Source organism: Saimiri boliviensis, chromosome 1 (genome assembly GCF_048565385.1).
Source record: "Saimiri boliviensis isolate mSaiBol1 chromosome 1, mSaiBol1.pri, whole genome shotgun sequence".
In the NCBI taxonomy this organism is placed as follows: domain Eukaryota; kingdom Metazoa; phylum Chordata; class Mammalia; order Primates; family Cebidae; genus Saimiri; species Saimiri boliviensis.
Genome location: NC_133449.1, coordinates 228,702,925 through 228,729,489, shown reverse-complemented (window position 1 = coordinate 228,729,489; position 26,565 = coordinate 228,702,925). Strand labels below are relative to the sequence as shown.

Here is a 26,565-nt window from a genome sequence, read left to right as displayed (position 1 = left end):
TGCGGGCAGGCAGTGGCTAGGCCTGCTGCTAGCTGGGCGGGTCAGACCTGAAAGAAAAATCAAAAAAGGCAGTAGTGCAACGGAAACTCATAAAGCTCCAACTCCCTGGGACAGAGACAGACAACAGGTGGATAAACCCACAAAAATGGGAAGAAACCAGCGCAAAAAGGATGAAAACTCCCGAAACCAGAACACCTCTCCTCCTAAAAGGGATCACAACTCCTCACCAGCAAGGGAACCAGACCGGATGGAGAAGGAGGGTGATGAAATGACAGAATCAGACTTCAGAAGGTGGGTAGTAAGAAACTACAATGAGCTAAAAGAACATATTCTAACCCAACGCAAAGAAAATAGGAACCTTGAAAAAAGATTGGACGAACTGCTGACGAGAATGGACAGCATAGAGAGGAGTATAAGTGAATTGATGGAGCTGAGAAACGCAACACGAGAACTTCGTGAAGCATGCACAAGCTTCAACAGCCGAATGGACCAAGCAGAAGAAAGGATATCAGAGGTCGAAGATCAACTAAATGAAATAAAAAGAGAAGGCAAGAACAGAGAAAAAAGCACAAAAAGGAATGAACAAAATCTTCAAGAAATATGGGACTATGTGAAAAGACCTAATCTACGTCTGATAGGTGTACCTGAATGTGATGAAGAGAATGAATCCAAGCTGGAAAATACTCTTCAGGATATTATCCAGGAAAACTTCCCCAACCTAGCAAGGCAGACCAATATTCAAATCCAGGAAATACAGAGAACACCACAAAGATATTCCTCAAGAAGAGCAACCCCAAGGCACATAATCGTGAGATTCACCAGGGTTGAAATGAAAGAGAAAATGCTAAGGGCAGCCAGAGAGAAAGGTCGGGTTACCCACAAAGGGAAACCCATTAGACTCACGGCAGATCTCTCAGCAGAAACCCTGCAAGCCAGAAGAGATTGGGGGCCAATATTCAACATCCTTAAAGAAAAGAACATTCAACCCAGAATCTCCTATCCAGCCAAACTAAGCTTCATAAGTGAAGGAAAAATAAAATCCTTTGTGAACAAGCAAGCACTCAGAGATTTCATCACCACCAAACCTGCCCTACAAGAACTCCTGAAAGAGGCTCTACACATATAAAGGAACAACCAGTACCAGCCACTCCAAAAACACACCAAATGGTAAAAGAGCATCAACACAATCAAGAATCTGCATCAACTAACCAACAAAACAGCCGGGTAGCATCAAAATGACAGTATCAAATTCACACATAACAATACTATCCCTAAATGTCAATGGACTATATGCCCCAATCAAAAGACACAGACTGGCAAATTGGATAAAAAGCCAAAACCCATCAGTGTGCTGTATCCAGGAAACCCATCTTACATGCAAGGATACACAAAGGCTCAAAATAAAGGGATGGAGGAAGATCTACCAAGCAAATGGAGAGCAAAAAAAGGCAGGAGTTGCAATTCTCATCTCTGATAAAATAGACTTTAAAGCAACAAAGATCAAAAGAGACAAAGAAGGACATTACATAATGGTAAAAGGATCACTGCAACAAGAAGAGCTAACGATCCTAAATATATACGCATCCAATACAGGAGCACCCAGATACATAAGGCAAGTTCTTAATGACTTACAAAGAGACTTAGACTCCCACACAATAATAGTGGGAGACTTTAACACCCCATTGTCAGTATTAGACAGATCATCTAGACAGAAAATCAACAAGGATATCCAGGACCTGAATACAGACCTGGAACAAGCAAACCTAATAGACATTTACAGAACTCTCCACCCCAAATCCACAGAATATACATTCTTCTCAGCACCACATCACACCTACTCTAAAATTGACCACATAATTGGCAATAAATCACTCCTCAGCAAATGCAAAAAAAAAAGAACAGAAATCATAACAAACAGTCTCTCAGACCACAGTGCAATCGAGTGAAAGCACCTGCTATGTTCAATATAAGAAATATTGGAAAGACGTTAGTTACCAGGACCCAAGGAACCAAAATTGCATCTGATGGTCTCAAGGGTCGAGTGTTTTAAGTTAGTCTTGCTGATTTGCAGAATGACAAAGTTGCATTTAGGAAATTGAAGCTGATTACTGAAGATGTTCAGGGCAAAAACTGCCTGACCAACTTCCATGGTGTTGATCTTACCCGTGACAAAATGTGTTCCGTGGTCAAAAAATGGCAGACAGCCTGGCCAGGCGCGATGGCTCACGCCTGTAATCCCAGCACTTTGGGAGGCCGAGGCGGGTGGATCACGAGGTCAAGAGATCGAGACCATCCTGGTCAACATGGTGAAACCCTGTCTCTACTAAAAATACAAAAAATTAGCTGGGCATGGTGGCACATGCCTGTAATCCCAGCTACTCAGGAGGCTGAGGCAGGAGAATTGCCTGAACCCGGGAGGCGGAGGTTGCGGTGAGCCGAGATTGCGCCATTGCACTCCAGCCTGGGTAACAAGAGCAAAACTCTGTCTCAAAAAAAAAAAAAAAAAAAAAAAAGGCGGACAGTGATTGAAGCTGTTGTTGATGTCAAGGCTACCAATGGTTATTTGCTTCATCTTCTTTGTGTTGGTTTTACTAAAAAGCACAACAATCAGATATGGAAAGCGTCTTATGCTTAGTACCAACAGGTCTGCCAAATCCAGAAGAAGATGATGGAAATCATGACCCAAGAGGTGCAGACAAATGACTTGAAAGAAATGGTCAATAAATTGATAGCAGACAGCACTGAAAAGACACAGAAAAGGCTTGCTCATCTGTTTATCCTCTCCGTGATGTCTTTGTTAGAAAAGTAAAAATACTGAAGAAGCCGGAGTTTGAATTTAGAAGCCCGAGTTTGAATTTGGAAAACTCATGGAGCTTCATGGTGAAGGCAGTAGTTCCGGAAAAGCCACTGCAGATGAGACAGGTGCTAAAGTTGAATGAGCTGATGGATATGAACCACCAGTCCAAGAATCTGTTTAAAGTTCAGACTTACAATAGTGGCAAATAAAAAGTCTCATTTGTGGGGAAAAAAAATAGCATATACAAAGCCCTTTTTCTGTCATAGGCTGAGGATGGTGAAAAGTTACTTTTGCTCTGCTGAGCAGGAGTTGGTGATGCAAGGCAGAGTCTGGCCATGGTCACAAACTGGAGCTCCTGTGGGTGGGGTAACATATGCCTTGACAGACAGACATACTCCTCTGGGTCTCCCTGTTATATGAGACTATTAGAACCATGCAGTCTCCCAAGCAGAAGTGTGCCCTGACTTTCAAAAGTCCTCTAACCACAGGCTATGGATGGGAGAGTAGGGAGAGGGGCTGGGCAGCTTCTGTGTCTGTGTCTCCAGGCCAGGCCTCCCTCTCTTGTTAGGACTTAGTATTAGACTATCCAACTGGTTATTGATGTTTGCACTTAGAGCTCTCTCATGCATCTCAAATTTACATTACTCAAAATAAGATTCTTGACTATGTTTACTAACCTGCACTTCCTATGCTCTTTCCTGTCCCAGGAAATGGCACCACAGTGTACTTAGATGTTTCAACCAGAAATCTAGGAGTCATTTATTATCTACTTTGTTTATTCTTGTATCTGATATATCATCCAATCATTATGATTGTGTTCCAAAATACATTTTGAATTAGTCCACATCTTTCCATCTTTCTTATCATTATCCTAGAAGCCACTAGGATTTCTTGCTCTTACTGCTGTAGTTTCCCATCTTTTTCATGTAAGAGACCTTAGGAACATACTTTACATGGGTTCGGAGGCTCCTCGACTTGCTTATTTACTGATTTTTTTTTCTATTTATTGGAAGTAATGGAATTAGCACATTTTGGGAGGCCACAGGGTCAGGAGTTTGAGACCAGCCTGGCCTATATGGTAAAACCCCATCTCTGCTAAAAATACAAAAAGTAGCTGGGCATAGTGGCAGATGCTTGTAGTCCCAGTTAGGAGGCTGAGGCAGGAGAATTGCTTGTACTTGAGAGGCATAGGTTGCAGTGAGCTGAGATCGTGCTACTGCATTTCAACCTGGGTGACAGAGCAAGACTCCTTAAAAAAAAAAAAAAAAGACTATTTCTCTTAAATGAAAGATTCCAAGCTCTTGTGACCCTTCATAACCACACTGATAAAGGAGACCTACAAACCCCTTCCCCAACTTCAGCCTGGAAAAATAGTAAAAGACCAGATTATCTGTCTTTCTCTAAATGCACTTTCCCTGTTATCCTTACAGAGGTTTGGCCATAGGGTGAAAGAACAACTTCTCTGTATCAGCCATCCCCCTGGCAAGATGAGCCACACAAACATCAGGACTCATCACCGTTCACATGGTTGAAGAATTCCACCTTTGGCAGAGAGCTAGAACCTGTTTGGATAGTACCTGAACATTGCTTAGAATTGCATTTGATAGAGAATAAAAGGAGTATAAAACTCTGATTGGTCTTGGTGTTTTGGTGTTTATTTTTCTATTTTTTGTAGAGAGGCTGGTCTCAAACTCCTGGCTTCAAGCAGTCCTCCTGCCTCAGCCTCCCAAAGTGCTTACAAGGATTACAGGTGTGAGCACCACACCCAGCCATTTTGTTATTCTATGCTTTGCCTCACTGTAATTAAAAGAGCCTAAAAATAAATAAATAAATAAATAAATAAATAAATAAATAAGTAAGCCTAAATATGGTCTAGCTTAGAGAAGAGAAACATAGCAAACATCCATTGGGTTCTTACTGCATCACCAGTCCCCTTTTCTTTCTTTCTATAAGAACTTTTTATTTTTTGAGATGGAGTCTCGCACTGTCGCCTGGGCTAGAGTACAATGGTGTGATCATATGATTCTCCTGCCTCAGCTTCCCAAAGTAGCTGGGATTACAGGCTCATGCCACCACACCTGGCTAATTTTTTGTATTTTTAGTAGAAACAGGGTTTCACTATATTGGCCAGACTGGTCTTGAACTCCTGACCTCCTGATCCTCCTGCCTCCGTCTCCTGAAGTGCTGGGATTACAGGTGTGAGCCACCTTGCCTGGCCAAGAACATTCCTTTTATGAAGGTATCCATTTCTGCTCCATACAAGCTTATGGAAACTGATTCCATTTGTAGCTCCAGGGGTGGATTAGAGTAAGTTAACCAGCACTTGAAGTTTTCCTGATGATTCGTATTGCTCCCATGGTGGGCAAGTGATCAAACTAGGCTCAATTAGACTCTGGTAAAGTAATTATATCTATACTTGCCAAAGAAGTTCTATATCTTAAAATTGAAATATGTGAACATGAAAATATGTAGCCCCAGTGGTTATTGGTAGCTGTCTTATAGTAATGAGTTGAAATTAGCCTTATGATGAAGACAGCACCAAGGACAGTGACTAAAAGAGACGTAAAGATCCTGGTAACATCAGTGAGCTGCTGATTGTACCACACTTGAAGCTCACCTGACCTGTGGACTTTCAGTTATTTGAGGTGATAAATCTCCTAGCTTGAGTCTGAATTTCTATTTATTTGCAGCCAGAAGCATCCAGTAGATTTATGAGTCCGCCCTAACTGAATAGATTATTTTCCCTGCTTCCACACTTGCCCCTGTCCAGTTTATTTTCCACCCAGCATCCAAAGTGGAATATTTAAACATAAATCACACCTCTTTTTTTGGTCTCAAATGGTTTTATGTTTAAAATCTTGAATATAATTGCTAGATGGAAACACGTTTGGTTCTACTGCCCTGGTTTCCAAGTGGGGAGATTTTTCCCTAAGGCTTTGACCTCTTGCCTCACAGTTTATTTCTGTTACAGAGGTGGAGATGTTGTTTTAGTTTGTAGTTCTTGGGTGGAGCTGGGTGGAGCTCATCTATCAAATGTGCCAGGGCAGGTGAGGTGACTCATGCCTGTAATCCCAGCACTTTGGGAGGCCAAGACCAGCCTGGCCAACATGGTGAAACCTCATCTCTACTAAAAATTCAAAAGTTAGCTACACATAGTGGTGCATGCCTGTAGTCCCAGCTACTCGGGAGGCTGAGGCAGGAGAATTGTTTGAACCGGGAAGCAGAGGTTGCAGTAAGCCAAGATCATGCCACTGCACTCCAGCCTGGGTGACAGGACAAGACTTTGTCTCAAGGAAAAAAATGTGCTGGACATGGGAGTGAGTTCTTTGCTTCCACCTGGACACTGGGAAGCAGCCATCTGGATATTTGTATTTTTTAGAACTTTGCTTCGAAGGTGCTGTTCCAGGATTTGGACTAGTGGGTGACTGTGGCAGTTAGCAGGTAGCAGGCATAGGCTCATTTAGCTCTTAACTAAGCTGTGTTCTCTGACCTGGCTTAACGGGTTATACAAGTATACTTTGATCCCCCTCTGCTTAACTAACCTATTTTATTTCTCAAGATCCATTTGGAGGCCAGGTGTGGTGGCTCATGCCTATAATCCCAACACTTTGGGAGGCCAGGGTAGGTGGATTGCTTGAGATCAGGCGTTCAAAACCAGCCTGGGCAACATGGAGAAACCCTGTCTCTACTAAAAATACAAAAATTAGCTGGGCGTGGTGGTGCAAGCCTGTAATCCCAGCTACTTGGGAGGCTGAGGCAGGGGAATTGCTTGAACCCGGGAGACAGAGGATGCAGTGAGCTGAGATCATGCCACTGCACTCCAGCCTCAAAAAAAAAATCAATTTTGAGAAGGGGGTGCTATTTATTGGCAGTTTCAAACCACCTCAGTAACCTGAAGGACCTGCACAAACTGGCCTATTTCTCCAAGTTCACGTTCACAGTGTTTTCACATTCCTAGAAATTCCTACAATGTCCTCACAACAGTTCCTTGCATGGGTATGCTCTCCTCTTGGGCTATCATACACATTCTTTCCTGGAAAGCTCTTTTCCCCACACTCTGCTGAATTGTCACTTCCTCAAAAAGACTTTTCCTGACTCCAGAATCAAAATTCGAGGTAGCACCTTCATATGTGGCCTCTTGTGACTGGCTGCTTTTACTTAGTATGTTTTCAAAGTTCAGCTGTTCTCTAGTGCATCTCAGTTCTTTATTCATTTTGATGGCTCAATCATTTTTTTGTGTGGATATCCCACATTTTGTTTATCCAGTCATCAATTGATAGACATTGGGTTGTTTCCCTTTTTTGCTGTGATTACTGCTGCTATGAACATTCACATGAAAGTATTTTTGTGGACATGTATTTTGAGTTCTCTCGCTTATATGTTCAGGAGTAGAATTGCTGGGTCATATGGTAACTGTATGTTTAAGTTTTTAAAGAACTACCAAACTTCCCCAAAGTACCTGCTCCTTTTTATATTCCTCCTAGTGGTGTGGATAAGGGTTATAGTTTCTCCACATCTTTGCCAACACTTGTTATTGTACATTTTTAAAAAATTATAGCCAGCTCAGTGTATGTGAGTTGGCTTCTCATTGTGGTGTAGATTTGCATCCCTGAAGACTCATGTTGGTGAGCATCTCTTCGTGTGCTTTTTGGAAATTGGCTCATATTTGCAGCTGAGTAGCTTTCTTAGCCTGTTCCCTGCCTGTAGAAATATGGGAGCCCACAGACCTCTTTTCGTTTTGAACTGTCTCTGTCCTTTTGTGTCCAAGTGGATACATTTCCTTTAAAAATATAGTGGGCTTTTAATATGTTAAATTTAATCAGAAGCCACACCCCCAAGTCTCTTGGAGGTAGGCCTCTCTCTACTTTGGTATGCAAGTTAAGGTACTGTGGACAACATCCTTAAGATTCCAGAAGATTGCATATCTAGCTATGTGGCTACATGAGGCACCTTCTTTCTGAGTGATTAATGAAGGGTCGTATGGTTGTGCCCTCGGCTTGATATTGACACTGAGGCCATATTTTACTGGCAGTGCTATGGTTTGAATGTTCGTCTCATCCAAAACTGATGTCAAAATTTTTTTTTTTTTTTTTTTTTGTTTAGAGACAAGGTTTTATTTTCTAATTCAGGAAGTCCTGAGTTGGAAATCTTTTCTCTGTATGTTGGTGAAAATCTGAACATTAGTTATTTAGCTTAGTTCTTTCTTCTCATTCTTTATAATGATCAGTTAAATGAAGCCACTTGTCACTTTCACCATTTCCCCTGGAAACCTCGTTAGCCAAATACACAGATTTATTGGGTGTCCTCTCTATCTTCCACCAGTTGATACAGTGACAGTATTGCCAGAAGTTTTACCACTATGGAAAACAATAAAATGAGCTTACTGTTCTTAAGCTTCCAATAAGAATTTCTGCACTGCTCTTCCAACTTCTATGAACAGTTCTCTCCTTGCCTTTCCTAGCCTCCACCAGGTTGCAAAGCCAATGCCACATGTTTAAAGTTTTTTATATGGCAGCACTCCACTTCCAGGTACCATTTCTTTTTATCTATTGCTGTGTAATAGAATACCCAAAACTGAGTGGCTTAAAATAGCAGTAGTGTATTTTTTCTCCTGATTTTATGGGTCAACTGGGTCGTTCTTCTGTTGCATGTAGTACAGGCTAAGGACGTTCATGTAGCCATGTTCAGCTGGGAGCTCAGCTGGGCCTGGAAATTCTAAAATGACCTCACTCATACGTCAGTGGCCTTAATGCTCTCTGTCAGATAGGAAGTCTTAGTTCTCCTCCATGTGGCTTCTCTCTCTCTATATGGTCTCTCAGTCTTCAGTAATCTTTCCTGAATGTCTTTACACGGTGGCTGGATTTCAAGAGTAAGCAAGCTGAAGGTACCAGCTGTTTGAAAGGCTAGGCCTAGAACTGACAGTTTTATTTCCACTACCTTCTGTTGGTCAAAGCAGTGCCGAGCATAATTCCGAAGGAAACAGTCCTAAATGCCATATCCCGAGTGTTGAAATGCTGAAAGATCAAAATCTATTATCTAAAATCCCTAATATCTAATTGAATCCCCAAACTGCAATGACAGATTCAGAATTAGGTGCAATCAAGGCTACTAAGAGTGAATTTCAAGTTGTTACCAGTAAAGTTTGTTTTTTTCATTCAGTCTGATGCCTTTGACAGAAAACTCAGATGAGTGGATTGGCCACGTGAAATGGTAATGACAAAAACTTCAGTTTGAAATGAACTATGGGTCTACATTGGCATTTTTTCCCAGCTGAGGAAATTCCAGGAGCTTTTAGCAAATCAAAACTGCATTTGCATGAAGAAGCCAGAGACGATAATGACATGTGTAGTAGGATAAGAAGGCACACAATGGGGTTGCTGTTCCACCAGCGGTATTGTTACCACCAAATTTGTGGTCTGTGTATAAGTGCATGTGAAATGGATTTCCGTGTGCCAAAACAACGTAGACATGTGGCATAGAAGATGGGAAGATTTAATAGGGAATACTCATGCAGGTATAAATCAAATCATAGAAGAAGTTCAGAAAAAACAGCGCCACATAGAAAATGAATCTGAATGTATTCTCCAAGGAGACTCATGCCCTAAAAGAAAAAATGTGGCCGGGTATGGTAGCTCTCACCTGCAATCCTAGAGCTTTGAGAGGCTGAGGTGAGAGAATCATTTGAGTCCAGGAGGTTGAGACAAGCCTGGGCAACACAGTGAGACCTCATCTCTACTAAAAATGTAAAAAAAACAGGGTGTGGTGGTTCATGCCTGTAGTCCTAGCTCCTCAGGAGGCTGAGGCAGGAGGATCCCTGGAGCCTAGGAGTTTGAAGTTGCAACAAAACGAGACTCTGTCTCTAAAAAAAAAAAAAAAAAAAAAAAAAAAAAAGGAAAGAGAAAAGCAACTAACTATTCATTGCAGTGCAAGTCGACCAGCTCTTATGGAGTACACTTGTGCGATTACCTATAATCTAGCCCTGTAATACACTTTTTCATGGGTCAAAGTTTCTTGTTTATTTTTCCACTATTTATCTTTTCTTATTATGTATCGTATTTTATTGACCTTTTAGATTTGTTTATATATATATTTTGTTGCACTTTAGGTTCTGGGGTACATGCAGAACATGCAGGATTGTTGCATAGGTACATACATGGCAATGTGATTTGCTGCCTCCATCCCCCCATCACCTATATCTGGCATTTCTCCCCCCATGTTATCCCTCCCCAACTCCCTACCCCCGCTGTCCCTCCCCTAGTCCCCCCGCAACAGGCCCCAGTGTGTGATATTCCCCTCCCTGTGTCCATGTGTTCTCACTGTTCAACACCCGCCTATGAGTGAGAACATGCGGTGTTTGATTTTCTGTTCTTGTGTCAGTTTGCTGAGAATGATGGTTTCCAGGTTCATCCATGTCCCTACAAAGGACACGAACTCATCATTTTTTATGGCTGCATATTATTCCATGGTGTATATGTGCCACATTTTCCCTGTCCAGTCTATCATCAGTTGGCACTTGGGTTGGTTCCTGGTCTTTGATACTGTAAACAGTGCTTCAGTGAACATATGTGTGCATGTGTCTTTATAATAGAATGATTTATAATCCATTGGATATATACCCAGTAATGGGATTGCTGAGTCAAATGGAATTTCTATTTCTAGGTGCTTGAGGAATCACCACACTGTCTTTCACAATGTTTGAACTAATTTACACTCCCACCAACCATGTAAAAGTGTTCCTATTTCTCCACATCCTCTCCAGCATCTGGTGTCTCTAGATTTTTTAATGATCGCCATTCTAACTGGTGTGAGACGGTATCTCAATGTGTTTTTGATTTGCATTTCTCTAGTGACCAGTGATGATGAGCATTTTTTCATATGTTTGTTGGCCTCATATATGTCTTTTCTGAAAAGTGTCTGTTCATGTCCTTTGCCTACTTTTTGAAGGGTTGTTTGTTTTTTTCTTGTAAATCTGTTTTAGTTCTTTGTAGATTCTGGATATTAGCCCTTTGTCAGATGGGTAGATTGCAAAAATACTTTCCCATTCTGTTGGTTGCCAGTTCACTCTAATGATTGTTTCTTTTGCTGTACAGAAGCTCTGGAGTTTAATTAGATCTCATTTGTCTATTTTGGCTTTTGTTACCAATGCTTTTGGTGTTTTGGTCATGAAGTCCTTGCCTATGCCTATGTCCTGAATGGTTTTGCCTAGGTTTTCTTCTAGGGTTTTTATGGTGTTAGGTCTTATGTTTAAGTCTTTAATCCATCTGGAGTTAATTTTAGTGTAAGGTGTGAGGAAGGAGTCCAGTTTCTGCTTTCTGCACATGGCTAGCCAGATTTCCCAACACCATTTATTAAACAGGGAATCCTTTCCCCATTGCTTGTTTTTGTGAGGTTTGTCAAAGATTCAGATGGTTTTAGATGTGTAGCATTGCCTCTGAGGCCTCTGTTCTGTTCTGTTCTATTGGTCTATATCTCTGTTTTGGTACCAATATCATGCTGTTTTGATTACTGCGGCCTTGTAATATAGTTTGAAGTCAGGTAGTGTGATGCCTCCAGCTTTGTTCTTTTTGCTTAGAATTGACTTGGCTATGCGGGCTCTCTTTTGGTTCCTTATGAAATTTAAAGTGGTTTTTTCCATTACTGTGAAGAGGGTCATAGGTAGCTTGATGGGGATAGCATTGAATCTATAAATTACTTTGGACAGTATGGCCATTTTCACAATTTTGATTCTTCCTAACCATGGTGGAATGTTTTTCCATCTGTTTGTGTCCTTTCTTATTTCCTTGAGCAGTGGTTCATAGTTCTCCTTGAAGAGGTCCTTTACATCCTTTGTTAGTTGTATTCCTAGGTATTTTATTCTATTTGTAGCAATTGTGAATGGCAGTTTCTTCTTGATTTGGCTCTCTTTAATTCTGTTATTGGTGTATAGGAATGCTTGTGATTTCTGCACATTGATTTTGTATTTTGAAACTTTGTTGAAGTTGCTTATCAGTTTCAGGAGATTTGGGGCTGAGACTATGGAGTCTTCTAAATATACAATCATGTTATCTGCAAATAGAGACAATTTGACTTTCTCCTTTCCTAATTGAATACCCAGTATTTCTTTTCCTTGCCTGATTGCTCTGGCTAGAACTTCTAATACTATATTGAACAGGAGTGGTAAGAGAGGGCATCTTTGTCTAGTGCCAGATTTCAAGGAGAATGCTTCCAGTTTTTGCCTGTTCAGTATGATGTTGGCTGTGGTTTGTTGTAAATAGCTTTTATTATTTTGAGATATGTTCTGTCCATACCTAGTTTATTGGGAGTTTTTAGCATAAAGTGCTGTTGAATTTTGTCGAAGGCCTTCTCTGCATCTATTGAGATAATCATGTGTTTTTTGTCTTTGATTCTGTTTATGTGGTGAATTACATTTACAGACTTGCAAATGTTGAACTAGCCTTCCATCCCCAGGATGAAGCCTATTTGATCGTGATGGATAAGCTTTTTGATGTGCTGTTGCAATCTGTTTGCCAGTATTTTATTGAAGGTTTTTGCATCTATGCCTGAAGTTTTCTTTTCTTGTTGAGTCTCTGCCGGGTTTTAGTATCAGGTTGATGTTGGTCTCATAAAATGATTTGGGAAGGATTCCCTCTTTTTCGATTGGTTGGAATAGTTTCAGATGGAGTGGTACCAGCTCCTCGTTGTATAGTAGAATTCAGCTCTGAACCCATCTGGACCTGGGCTTTTTTGGTTGGTAGGCTATTAATTGCTGCCTCAACTTCAGCCCTTGTTATTGGTCTATTCAGGGTTTCTACTTCTTCCTGGTTTAGGCTTGAGAGGGTGCAAGTGTCTAGGAATTTGTCCATTTCTTTCAGGTTTACTGGTTTATGTGCATAGAGTTGTTTGTAGTAATCTCTGATGGTAGTTTGTATTTCTGTGGAATCTGTGGTTATATCCCCTTTATCATTTTTTATTGCATCTATTTGATTCTTCTCTCTTCTTTTTTTTAATCTTGCTAGTGGTCTATTTTGTTGATCTTTTCAAAACACCAGCTCCTGGCTTTATTGATTTTTTGAAGAGTTTTTTGTGTCTCTGTCTCCTTCAGTTCTGCTCTGATCTTAGTTATCTCTTGTCTTCTAATAGCTTTTGAGTTATTTTGATGTTGCTCCTCTAGCTCTTTCAATTTTGATGATAGGGTGTCGATTTTAGATCTTTCTTTGCTTCTCATGTGGGCATTGTTGCTATAAATTTTCCTCTAGACACTGCTTTAAATGTGGCCCTAAGATTCTGATATGTTGTGTCTTCGTTCTTGTTGGTTTCAAAGAACATCTTTATTTCTGCCTTCATTTGTTTATCCAGTCAACATTCAAGAGCTAGTTGTTCAGTTTTCATGAAATTGTGCAGTTCTGAGTTAGTTTCTTAATCCTAAGTTCTAATTTGATTGCACTGTGGTCTGAGAGACTGTTTGTTATGATTTCTGTTCTTTTGCATTTGCTGAGGAGTGATTTACTTTCAATTATGTGGTCAATTTTAGAGTAGGTGTGATGTGGTGCTAAGAAGAACGTATATTCTGTGGATTGGGGTGGAAAGTTCTGTAAATGTCTATTAGGTTTGTTTGGTCTGGATCTGAGTTCAAGTATCAAGTCCTGGATATCCTTGTTAATATTCTGTCTCGTTGATCTGTCTAATACTGACCATGGAGTGTTAAAGTCTCCCACTATTATTGTGTGGGAGTGTAATCTCTTTGTAGATTGTCAAAAACTTGCTTTATTTATCTGTGTGCTCCTGTTTGGGTGCATATATGTTTAGGATCGTTAGCTCTTCTTGTTGCATTGATCCTTTAACCATTATATAATGCCCTTCTTTGCCTCTTTTTGATCTTTGTTGGTTTGAAGTCTATTTTATCAGAGACTAGGATTGCAACTCCTGCTTTTTTTTTGCTGTTCATTTGCTTGGTAAATCTTCCTCCATCCCTTTATTTTGAGTCTATGTGTGTCCTTGCACATGAGATTGGTTTCCTGGATACAGGACACCAATGGGTTTTGACTTTTTATCCAATTTGCTAGTCTTTGCTTTTGATTGGGGCATTTAGCCCATTTACATTTAGGGTTAATATTGTTATGTGTGAATTTGATCCTGCCATTTTAATGCTAGCTGGTTGTTTTGCCTGTTAATTGATGCAGTTTCTTCATTGTGTCAGTGTTCTTTACCATTTGGTACATTTTTGGAGTGGCTGGTACTGGTTGTTTCTTTCTGTGTTTAGTGCTTCAAGGCAGGCCTGGTGGTGATGAAATCTCTGAGCAATTGCTTGTTCATAAAGAATTTTTTTTCTCCTTCACTTATGAAGCTTAGTTTGGCTGGATATGATATTCTAGGTTTAAAGTTCTTTTCTTTAAGGATGTTGAATATTGGCCCCCACTCTCTTCTGGCTTGTAGGGTTTCTGCTGTGAGATCCGCTGTGAGTCTGATGGGCTTCCCTTTATAGGTAACCCAACCTTTCTCACTGGCTGCCCTTAGCTTTTTTTCCTTCATTTCAACCCTGGTGAATCTGATGATTATGTGCCTTGGGGTTGCTCTTGTGGAGGAATATCTTTGTAGTGTTCTCTATATTTCCTGGACTTGAATATTGGCCTGCCTTGTTAGGTTGGGGAAGTTTTCCTGGATAATATCCTGAGGAGTTTCCAGCTTGGATTCATTCTCTCCATCACAATCAGGTACACCTATCAAACGTAGATTAGGTTTTTTCACATAATCCCATATTTCTTGGAGACTTTTTTCATTTCTTTTTACTGTTTTTTCTCTAATCTTACCTTCTTGTTTTATTTCATTGAGTTGATCTTCAATCTCTGATATCCTTTCTTCTACTTGGTGGATTCAGCTATTGAAACTTGTTTATGCTTCGTAAAGTTCTCATGTTGTGTTTTTCAGCTCCATGAATTCATTTATATTCTTCTCTAAGCTGTTTATTCTTGTTAGCATTTCGTCAAACCTGTTTTGATGGTTCTTAGTTTCTTTGCATTGGATTAAAACATGTTCTTTTAGCTCAGAGAAGTTTGTTATTACCCACTTTCTGAAGCCTGTTTCTGTGAATTCATTAGACTCCTTCTCCATCCAGCTTTGTTCCCTTGCTGGTGAGGAGTTGTGATCCCTTGGAGGAGGAAGGACGTTCTGGTTTTGGGTGTTTTCATCCTTTTTGCGCTGGTTGCTTCCCATCTTTGTGGATTTATCTACCTGTGGTCTTTGTAATTGGTGACTTTCAGATGGGGTCTCTGAGTGGACATCCTTTTTGTTGATGATGAAGTTATTTCTTTCTATTTTTCAGTTTTCCTTCTAACAGTCACACCCCTCTGCTGTAGGACTGCTGGAGGTTCACTCCAGATCCTGCTTGCCTGGGGATCACCTGTGGCAGCTGCAGAACAGTAAGGGATGCTGCCAGTTTCTTCTTGTTATCTTTGTCCCAGAAGGATACCTGCCAGATGTCAGCTTGAGCTCTCCTTTATGAGGTGTCTCTTTGGATATATAGGGTTTGGGGAGTTTCTTGAGGAGACAGTCTGTCCCTTATTGAAGCTCAAGTGCTGAGCTGTGAGCTCCGTTGTTCTGTTCAGAGCAGCTGGGCAGGTACGTTTAAGTCTGCTGCAACGGAACTCATAACCGCCTTTTTTTTCCCAGGTGCTCTGTCCTGGGAAGGTAGGGCTTTATTTATAAGTTCCTGACATGCTGCTGCCTTTTTTCAGAGATGCCCTGCCCAGTGAGGAGGTAGCCTAGTCACAGTCTGCCAGCAGAGGTGTTGTTGAGCTGCCGTGGGCTCTGCCCCACTGCTGTGTGAACTTGTGGTTTTTGCTTATAGAGGTCTAGTTACAACTGCCTTGGTAATGGCGGACCACCCCTGTAATGGCGGACTTCCTCAGTAATGGTGGACTGCCTGGGTAATGGCAGACTGACTCGGTAATGGCAGACTGCCTCAGTAGTGGTGGACTGCCTCAGTAATAGCAGATGCCCTTTCCCCCACAGATCTGGACCGTCCTGGGTCCATCTATGCTTGCTGTGAAATTCTCAATCCAAGAACATTTCAGATTGCTGTCTTTGTGGGAGTGGGACCCGCCAAGCCAGATCACCTGGCTCCTTGTTTCAGCCCCCTTTTATTCAGTTGAATGGGCAACTCTGTATCCCAGGTGTTCCAGGCACCAGTTGAAACAGCCACCCAGATTTGTGTGTGTTTGTGTGGAGACCCACTGTGCCAGCTGAAACAACTGTGCTGGAAACTCATGGCGCTTTTCTGCCCAGGAATCTCTGGGTCTGTGGGCAGTAAAAACTCGTTTGGAAATGCGGTAATCACTCACCCTCTGTGTTCTTGCCGGGAACTGCACTCCAGAGCTGTTCCTATTCAGCCATCTTGGATCATCCTATTATATTATTTATCTTTAAAAAACATTTTTTTTTTCAGATGGAGTCTTGATCTGTTGCCCAGGCTGGAGTGCAGTGGTGCAATCTCAGCTCACTGCAACCTGCACCTCCTGGGTTCAAGTGATTCTCCTGCCTCAGCCTCTCAAGTAGATGGGATTACAGGTGCATGCCGTCACGCCAGGCTAATTTTTGAGTTTTTGTTAGAGACTGGGTTTCACCATGTTGGTGAGGTTGGTCTTGAATTCCTGACCTCAGGTGATCTGCCCACCTTGGCCTCCCAAAGTATTAGAATTACAGGCATGAGCCACTGTGCATGGCCATTTCCAGTATTTTAAATTTTTTTTTTTTTTTTTTTTTTTTCTGAGACGGAGTTTCGTTCTTGTTACCCAGGCTGGAGTGCAATGGCGCGATCTCGGCTCACCACAACCTCTGCCTCCTGAGTTCAGGCAATTCTCCTGCCTCAGCCTCCTGAGTAGCTGGGATTACAGGCACGCGCCACCATGCCCAGCTAATGTTTTGTATTTTTTAGTAGAGACGGGGTTTCACCATGTTGACCAGGATGGTCTTGATCTCTTGACCTCGTGATCCGCCCGCCTCGGCCTCCCAAAGTGCTGGGATTACAGGCTTGAGCCACCGTGCCCGGCCCTTAAATTGTTAGTATTATATTGTATAATTCTTTATGCTATGTATTTTATCTTTGCATTGTTTTCAATATTGGAGGTATAAATTGTATAAAGATTTTTAGAATGTTCTAATTTGTTTTTTAAATTTTTTTTCAAATTTGATTCCACAGAGGTACATTTCATAACATTGACTTTGTGTATAACCATTGTGCTTATTGATAAAAATGTTGAAACTTTCATTATCGATGAAGAGATATCAGTTTGTATGTCTGCGTTTGTGAAAGATGAAGTTTCTCAAGGTTGCATTCTTTGAGTAACTGACTACATATGTGGTGGCAACCCATCACAGTTTTTGATTGATCTTGTCAAAAGACTTAGGTTGTTCATCAAGTTATTTCAGATGACTGCAGTTGTTTAAGCTATTTCCTTATGACTACAGTTCACCTGCTCATACCTGTTACATCTTTGCAACTCATTGTATACCTGAGTATTTATGTTTGCAAAAATGTGGTTATTATCACCTGTTTTGTAGTGTAAAGTGGCCTCTGAAGGGTTCTGCCATGTTTTCATATGTTTCTCAAATAAATGCCCTTTTAAAAGTGAACAGAATTGGCACAGGGGCTCATGCCTGTAATCCAACACTTGGGGAGGCCAAAGCAAGATTGCTTGAGCCCAGGAGTTCAAGACCAGCCTGGGCAACATAGTGAGACCCTGTCTCTACAACAGATTTTTTTTTTTTTGAGGCGGAGTTTCACTCTCATTACCCAGGCTGGAGTGCAATGGCGCGATCTCGGCTCACTGCAACCTCCGCCTCCTGGGTTCAGGCAATTCTTCTCCCTCAGCCTCCCAAGTAGCTGGGATTACAGGCATGCGCCACCATGCCCAGCTAATTTTTTTGTATTTTTAGTAGAGACGGGGTTTCACCATGTTGACTAGGATGGTCTTGATCTCTTGACCTCGTGATCCACCCGCCTCGGCCTCCCAAAGTGCTGGGATTACAGGCTTGAGCCACCGCGCCCAGCCAACAACAGATATTTTTTAAAAAGTCAGCTGAGCACGGTGGCACACATCTGTAGTCCTAGCTACTCAGAAGGCTGAGGCGGGAGGATAGTTTGACCTCAGGAGGTCAAAGCTTTCAGTGAGGTATGATTCTACTACTGCATCAGCCTGGGTGACACAGCAAGACCCTGTCTCTTAAAAAAAATTTTTTTGGGGCCAGGCGTGGTGGCTCATGCCTGTAATCCCAGCACTTTGGGAGGCCGAGGCGGGTGGATCACCTGATGTCAAGACCAACTTGGTGAAACCCCGTCTCTTAAAAAAAAAAAAAAAAAAAAGACAATTTAATGTAATTTAAAATTACTTTTTCCAATATTTTCAGGATTTTGATCTTTTGGAATTGTGATTTTGGGGATTTTAGACTTCAGGGATTTTGATCTTCTGGGATTTCAAAATTCGAGATTGTGGTATTTTGGGAATTATGGCCCCAAACCCTCACAAGACCAGCCCAGCTGAAGAGGCAGGGAAGGAGAAGTTGATGGAAAGAGGGGTATGCATGTATGGGAGGAGTTGTTGACAACCATCTTTGGAGTCAGTCTGCCACAGCCTGCTGAACATATTCACACCATGTCTGGTGAAGCTCATTACCTGTTCAAGGATGTATGCTTTTAAGCAGTAGCTAAACTATGAGTCAAAGAAGTGAATTTTTAAATTAGACTTTCAAATGTGAGCAATGAATATCTATAATTTCTAATTTGAGGAGTGAGAAGATAAAAGTACAATTTTTCTTCCCAGAAAACTTCAGCAAATACTTATTAGGCCTTCCATTATGTATGCACTTTGCTAGGTACTGGAAAGCAATTCAGAAGTTTGTCAACAGCTTACGACCTGTGTGACTTAGGGAAAGTCATTTAACTTCTTGGCATCTGTTTGCTAATATAAGGACAACATGTACGGACCTTGTATTCTACCTGGTATGGAATAATTGCTCACTGAGTGATACTTTTCTTTCCTTTATTTTTATTTTTATTTTTATTTATTTATTTTTTTAATCTTCCTCAAAAAATACTGGGCATGGTGGCTCCTGTAGCTCTGTGCCCTGTTTTCTTAGCATTAACTTGAGTTCTTTTATTTGAACAGGTACCGCTCACATGATAGAGGCTGATGTCCTTCTTCCAAGTGATGGGGCAGAGCACCGCCAGCCAATTATGGCCCATCCCCCTGAAACAAACAGTGATAATACGTTACAGGAGTGGCTGACTGAAGTTACGAAAAGCAATAAAGGCATCAAGCTGGATTTCAAGAGGTATTCGTATAAACATGTTCAATTTTCTGGGAAAAAAGTAATAGCTGTGCCTGACTACCTATTTTTTTTTAATGTTATCCAAACTGCAAATGGAATTGTAGACTTTAATATATTTCAGAACTGAACCTAAATGAACCTAAGACCCACTGAGTTATTTACCAAAATTGTTTTTGGAGACCCTTAAAGGCTAAAGTTAGATTAATTTTTATAAAGGAATTTATCATAAGTGACCACTGTGACAACAGAAAGATAAATTAAAAATGTGATTTTTGTTAAAAAGTATCCCAGGAGAGAGGGACCTGGGAGAAATTCATTGAGCTAGTTAATGCATATCCTATTTGATTTATATTACTATGTTTGTAAAGGGAAATATTGAGAATTTTCCAACAACCGAAGTGTTCCTTAAACATAATATTTGGAGGTAACCGGGTGCAGTGGCTCACGCCTATAATCCTGGGAAATATTGAGAATTTTCCAACAACCGAAGTGTTCCTTAAACATAATATTTGGAGGTAACCGGGTGCAGTGGCTCACGCCTATAATCCTAGCACTTTGGGAGGCTGAGGCAGGTGGATCAGCTGAGGTTGGAAGTTCAAGACCAGCCTGTCCAACATGGTAAAACATCATCTTTACTAAAAATACAAAAAATTATCCAGGCATGGTGGTGCGTGCCTATACTTCCAGCTACTTGGGAGGCTGAGGCAGGAGAATCACTTGAATCCGGAGGCAGAGGTTGCAGTGAGCTGAGATCACACCACAGCACTCCAATGTAGGCAGCAAGAGCGAAACTGTCTCAAAAAAAAGAAAAGAGCATAAACTTTTTTAGTTATGAATCGTTCAATTTCATTTTATTGACAAACAGTTTCCAGAGAGGTTAAGTGATTTATGTAAGGGCAACAGGTAAGCTTTGACAGGTAAGCTACAACCAGATCCTAGGTCTCCTGAAACCAGTCCAGTGTTCTCTGTATCATGAAATAAAGTATTTGACCTTTAGTGCTTGATGGCTTAAACTTTTAGATCTCCTTGACTTACTGTGTGCTCAGTTTTTCATGTTTACTGTTGCCCCTGAATTGTTCCCTGTGATATATTCTTTGGCTTCTCACCAGTCAGATCAGCTCATTCATTCTTAAATGCTAGCAGCTACCACAAAAGGACGAGCCACTGGAACAAAGATTTTGCAAGTTTTTAAAAAATCATAACGTATTTGAAGGGGATTCAATATAAACTGATAGGTATATGAACACCTATTATATGTCAGACACTGTTCTTAAAGCATTGCATGTATTTTTCATGAAATTCTTATAACAGTCCTAAAAGGTAGGTTATTGCTATTATTCTCATTTTCCAGATGAGGCAATGGAGATGGAGGCGGGTAAGGAGGTTGCTTGTCACATAGTTGGTAATGGAACTAGAGAGCTGTCAGCCTGGATGGAGAGTTCACACTCTTAACCAGATTGCCACACTCACTCCCTTTGTAAGAGCAGCTGAATGACCTGTTAGTTGAATTTTAGCAGTTCTTGTTTTGTGCTTCTAAGTTATTTTGTTTGGTACATAAATAAAAACATTATATTTTTAAATTTCATCTGGAGTCTCAGCAAGTTCTTCAATATTTTAGCAAAGAATCATTTTCCCTTAACATGCAATTCTATATAGTTTGTTACAGTTTTAAGTATGATATTTACTTTTTCATCCCCAATTTCTAAATGAAATTAATAGGAAGGCAGGATATGATATTTAGAAGTTTGATTTACAAGTAACTTTTTGGGAAAAAATATGTTCTATGATAACTAAGTTTATATTCTTTTCAGGAGACTTAAATACCACCAAAGAACAATTTTAGGTAGTATTCTAATCAGGACTTTCTTCTTCAGATGATCATCTTAGTGAAGCTTTGGCACTGCCTTATGAGAAACTTAGTAGCAATATATGTAAGAATTGAGAATGTTGGCCATTATATTTTAAGCCAGAATTACATGGAATTTATGGTTAATTTAGAAGGATGTGTCACTTTATAATACATGCACTATTGAGCCTTCCAGGCTGGGTCTGTTATTTCTTGTAGTATATACTAGTCCTCTGTTATCTGCAGTTTCAGTTACCTACAGTACACCATGGTCTAGAAGTATTAAATGGGAAATTCCAGAAATAAACAATGAATACATTTTAAATTGCACACCATTCTGAGTTGTGTGGTAAAATCTTGTACTTTCCCCCTCCATCCCACCTGGGGTGTGACTCATCCCTTCCCTTTGTCCAGTGTATCCACACCACGTATGCTGCCCACCTATTAGTCACTTAATAGCTGTCATGGTTATCAGAGTGAAAAATCATAAAAAGAATGGTGAGTACAGTCCAGTAAGCTATTTTGAGAGAGAGAGAGAGAGAGAGAGAATGCATTCACATAACTTTTATTATAGTACATCGCTATACTTATTCTGTTTTAAAAAATTACTAGTTTTTGTGGTTAATCCTTTACTGTGCCTAATTTATAAATTAAACTTTATTAGAGATAGTTACATGTAGGCAAAAAAGCAAAGTACATACAGGGTTAGATGCTGTGTGGTTTCAGGCATCTGCTTGTGGTCCTGGAGCATATTCCCTGCAGATAAGGGGCGCTACCGTACATTTATTTTGTTGTTTAGGAAAGTTTGTCCTCAGTCCTTTTTCCCCCTGCAACATGTTACACCTTTTCTTCCACAAGAACTTTAGAATGATTTTATCAAGTTTTTGAAAATAAGAACTACAACAAAAAGTTTTTGGTTTCTTAGTGAAGTTTTAAATTTAACCACAGGTTTTGTTGGTCTTATTTAAGTTTCTGGTAAGGGAAACTACCATTATCTTTAGTCTACGTTAGTGATAATGAAAACATTTACATATAAAATGGAATAAATATATTAAATTCTTGCTTCATTATGTCTTTTGTGATAGCTTCTTTAACTGCATGTAATAGGCACTTTACATAAACACTGGTGGAATTTCGATTTTTGGGAGAAGACGCTGTTTGAAACTGGATATTGGCCAGGTGTGGTGGCTCACACCTGTAATCCCAGCACTTTGGGAGGGCAAGGAGGGTAGATCACTTAAGGTCAGGAGTTCAAGACCAGCCTGGCCAACATGGTGAAACCCAATCTCTACTAAAAATACAAAAATTAGCTGGGCATGGTGGCACATACCTGTAGTTCCAGCTACTCGAGAGACTGAGGGAGGTGAATGGCTTGATCCCAGGAGGTGGAGGTTGCAGTGAGCTTGAGGTTGGTGACAGAGCAAGATTCTGTCTCCAAAAAAAAGAAACTGGATATTATCAGATGGAGAATCAATCTTAAACTACTCTATGTCAGCTTACTGGATTGAGAAAGCCTAAGAAGCTCTCTCTTGAAATGTAAACTGGAGATGAGTATTTAATCCAGCTTCCGTGGACACCAGATTTCATAAGAAATTAGAGTCCTTTCTGGAAAAAGAGCTTGGCGGGAGACATGCATGGATTAGTTCAAGGTTTTTCCTTACTCCGCCCTTGAAGAGCAGAACCTCGTGGGAACTTGGCTGCCGCTATGGGACTGACAGACGAGAACCTTTGGAGTCACAGGCACAAGTTGCTTGCTACCAAAAATAGAATTTTGTAGGAAGTACAGTGTTGGATCTCAGAATTGTGGTTTTAGCGTGGTGTTCATACAGGACAAGGCAGGGAGAATTTAAAAGAGACAAATGACGGGATCTAAATTAAAGTCTGCAGAGTCCAGCATTAGGGGTTACTTATCCACTAAAACCTAGACCCTCCATTTCAGGGGCAGAGGAGTGAGAAGGAAGTGTACCATGTGGGAGCAGAGAGAAAGGGGCTAGAGGCTAAGGGATAGAGCCTGGGTTCCTCTGATTTTGGTATGTAGTATCCTTGCTCACTGGTAAACATGATCCAATAAATAATGAGATTATTTTTTCTCCTCTTAGAGTAAGCGGCTCAAAAGGAGTGGAGAGGAGAGGTGGAAGCATAGATAGTACTGCAGTCTCTTAGGCAGAGAGACTGCCTAAGATGTCTCTCTGTGGGGAGAGACATCTGTGGGGAGGGGTCACTGAATGTTCTCCCCTCCAATGTCCATCTCCAGAATTCTTAGTCTCCTGTTACAATATTCACTGCAAGGTAATTTAATTTTTCTTTTGAGACAGACTTTTGCTTTTGTTGCCCAGGCTGGAGTGCAAAGGTGTGATCTCAGCTAACCTCAACCTCTGCCTCCCTGGTACAAGCGATTCTACTGCCTCCGCCTCCCAAGTACCTGGGATTACAGGCATGCGCCACCACACCTGGCTAGTTTTTGTATTTTTCGTAGAGACGGGGTTTCACCGTGTTGACTAGGTTGGTCTCAAACTCCCGACCTCTGGTGATCCACCTGCCTCAGCCTCCCAAAGTGCTGGGATTACAGGCATGAGCCACCATGCTTGGCTAGTAATTTTCTTATAAATGAACATAGGCAAGTAATAATTATGGAAGCTGATTAAAACCTTATTGCTTCGAAGTCTGTAGGTATCAGCTAGAATAGATGTAGGGAAGTAAAAAGAATGAAGTTGCTTTTTTGATTTAAACTAAAATATACATGTTTCTAGTTGTCAGAAAATGTTCTTACAATTAAAAAAAAAGAAAAACTTACAAAAAGTTTAACGAAATACTGTAATTTTATATTTTGCAGTCATTTTTAGAATTATGTTTATGTAGCCAAACTCACCCAAAAATACATAAAGGAAAGAAGCTACTTTTTTCCTCCAGGGTCATGAGCCTAAATTAGAAATACAGTGCTTGGATCCACTTGGGTATTTCATAAATGTGAATTTACAGGTTATACATGTATTTCACTTATCTTATTTATACATTCTCTGATTGAATATTTGTGTCTCTTAAAAAACTGTTTTCACACTAAGTGATCTTAATATGGAGTTTTGAAACCTATTTTGTCCACAAGTAGTAGCATTAGTCATGTATTTATAGACTCTTTATGGTATATTCATGAATACTAAGTACAATTCAACATTGAGAGACATGGCCTATGTTAGCTTTTCCCTTGGGTGCTATGTGATCTTTGATTTTATTTAACCCAGATATTATTATATTTTTATTATGAATTGGAGAACATTAAGACCACTAGTCTAAAAGAACTTCTTTTTACTTTACCTTAGGAATCTCTCATTGACAACATATTATGTTTTTAGTCTGGCAGCTGTAGAACCATCCATGATGCTCTTGAAAAATATGAAGAGGCATCTGAAGCGTCCTGTATGGATTAATGCTGATATTCTTCCTGGTCCAAATGGAAATAGCAAAGTAATAGATGCAAAACCATTTTTAGACACCGTGACATCCTTCTTTCCAGATGTGACGTTTTCCCTGGGTTGGACAACAGGATGGCATCCAGAGAAAGTCAATGAAGGTGATAATTCTAATAACATATTTCTTATTGGTCAAATTAATATATCCTCCAAGTATAAAAATAACATCTTTAATACAAAGCCCAAAACACATTCTACAAAATCTAAGGCTAATGGAAAAGAAGGCCTGACTCTGCAGGTATGTGTAGACCCTTCTGTCTACCCTTTCAGATAGATGCCGTGTTCACTTGGGATGCTGCAAATTTTTTTTTTTTTTTGAGACGGAGTTTCGCTCTTGTTACCCAGGCTGGAGTGCAATGGCGCAATATCGGCTCACCGCAACCTCCACCTCCCAGGTTCAGGCAATTCTCCTGCCTCAGCCTCCTGAGTAGCTGGGATTACAGGCACGCGCCACCATGCCCAGCTAATTTTTTGTATTTTTAGTAGAGACGGGGTTTCACCATGTTGACCAGGATGGTCTTGATCTCTTGACCTTGTGATCCACCCACCTCAGCCTCCCAAAGTGCTGGGATTACAGGCTTGAGCCACCGAGCCTGGCTGGACGCTGCAAATTTTAAGAGAGAGTATACATTTATAGTCATTTAAGTAAAGCTTCTGCTAGCAATCTTGTAATTTTTAAAATTATAATTTTCCAGTGGATCACTTCACTTCTTTTTATCAGGAAATTAGCTACTAAATTAACATATTCACTTAATATTTATGTAAAATGTTCCTTTATTGATTGACCAGTAGTTTTTACAACTTGATTTTGATAGAATGTAGAGTTATTTCAAATATATATATTCTGGCTGGATGTGGTGGCTCATGTCTGTAATCCCAGCACTTTGGGAGGCCAGGGTGAGCAGATGAGCTGAGGTCAGGAGTTCAAGACCTGGCCAACATAGCGAAACCCCATCTCTGTTAAAAATACAAAAGTTAGCCAGGCATGATGGTGCATGCCTGTAGTCCCAGCCACCCAGGAGGCTGAGGCTGGAGAATTGCTTGAACCCAGGAGGCGGAGGTTGCAGTGAGCCAAGATTGTGCCACTGCACTCCAGCCTGGGCAACAAAGTAAGACTCTGTCTCAAAAAAAAAAAAAGTATATATACTTATCTTTGTTACATATATGTATGTATTTTATTTATATTTATAAATATATATACTATGTACATACACATATATATGTATATATATACTTGTTTTGAAGGTGTTTATAACAAGCAAGTGTGTTTTCCACATCTTTTTTTTTTTTTTTTTTGAGACAGATTCTTGCTCTGTTGCCCAGGCTGGAGTGCAGTGGCACAATCTCAGCTCACTGCGGCCTCCACCTCCCAGCTTCCCAGGTTCAAGCAATTCTCGTGCATCAGCCTCTTGAATAGCTGGGATTACAAGTGTGTGCCACCGCACTCACCTAATTTTTGTATTGTTTTAGTGGAGACGGGTTTTTACCATATTGGCCAGACTGGTCCTGACCTCCAGTGATCTGCCCACCTTGGCCTTCCGAAGTGTTGAGATTACAGGTGTGAGCCACTACACCTGGCCTTTTTTTTTTTTTTTTTTTTTTTTTTTTAAAGAAACAGGGTCTAGCTCTGTCACCCAGGCTGAGTGCAGTGGTACCATCATGGCTTACTGTAGCTTCAACCTCCTGGGCTCAAGTGATCCTCCCACCTCAGCCTCCAGAGTAGCTGGGACCACAGGCACACACCATCACAGACAGCTAATTTTTTAATTTTTTTGTAGAGGTCCACACAATGTTGCCTAGACTGGTTTCAAACTCCTGGGCCCAAGCAATCCTCCTACTTTGGCCTCCCAAAGTGCTGGGATTGCAGGCATAAACCACCATGCCTGGCCCACATTATCTTAACATGATTTAAATGTATATGAAATATATACATATACATATAGTCCATTTTACCACTATTTCTACTTTAAGTAATATGTACATGTAATTTAGGCAAGCCAAAAAGAAGATTGATTTGATGTTAATTATCACTTAAACAGCTGGTGTATACGCCAAAGCTACTTTGCTGGAAAAGAAAATTTAACAAATATAGGAAACCCAAGTTTATAGAGAAAAATAATGATGCAGATGTACCTAAAACAAGGATCTTAAAA

The 26,565-nt window shown here is 40.5% G+C and overlaps 1 protein-coding gene across 4 annotated transcripts in view; it reads left to right on the top strand.

Annotated features, from left to right (window-relative positions):
- FAM151B (family with sequence similarity 151 member B) overlaps window positions 1–26,565 on the top strand; it is a 69,259-nt gene that overhangs the window by 14,981 nt on the left and 27,713 nt on the right. For 2 of the 4 annotated variants that reach the window (XM_074384314.1, XM_074384315.1), the window contains exons 3-5: window positions 18,644–18,770; window positions 18,937–19,102; window positions 24,296–24,513. In XM_074384314.1, coding sequence (XP_074240415.1) covers window positions 18,746–18,770; window positions 18,937–19,102; window positions 24,296–24,513 — 409 coding nt within the window. In that variant the 5' untranslated portion in view covers window positions 18,644–18,745. The remainder of the gene's footprint in view (window positions 1–18,643; window positions 18,771–18,936; window positions 19,103–24,295; window positions 24,514–26,565) is intronic. The other 2 variants (XM_074384313.1, XM_039459892.2) reach the window with 1 other exon arrangement.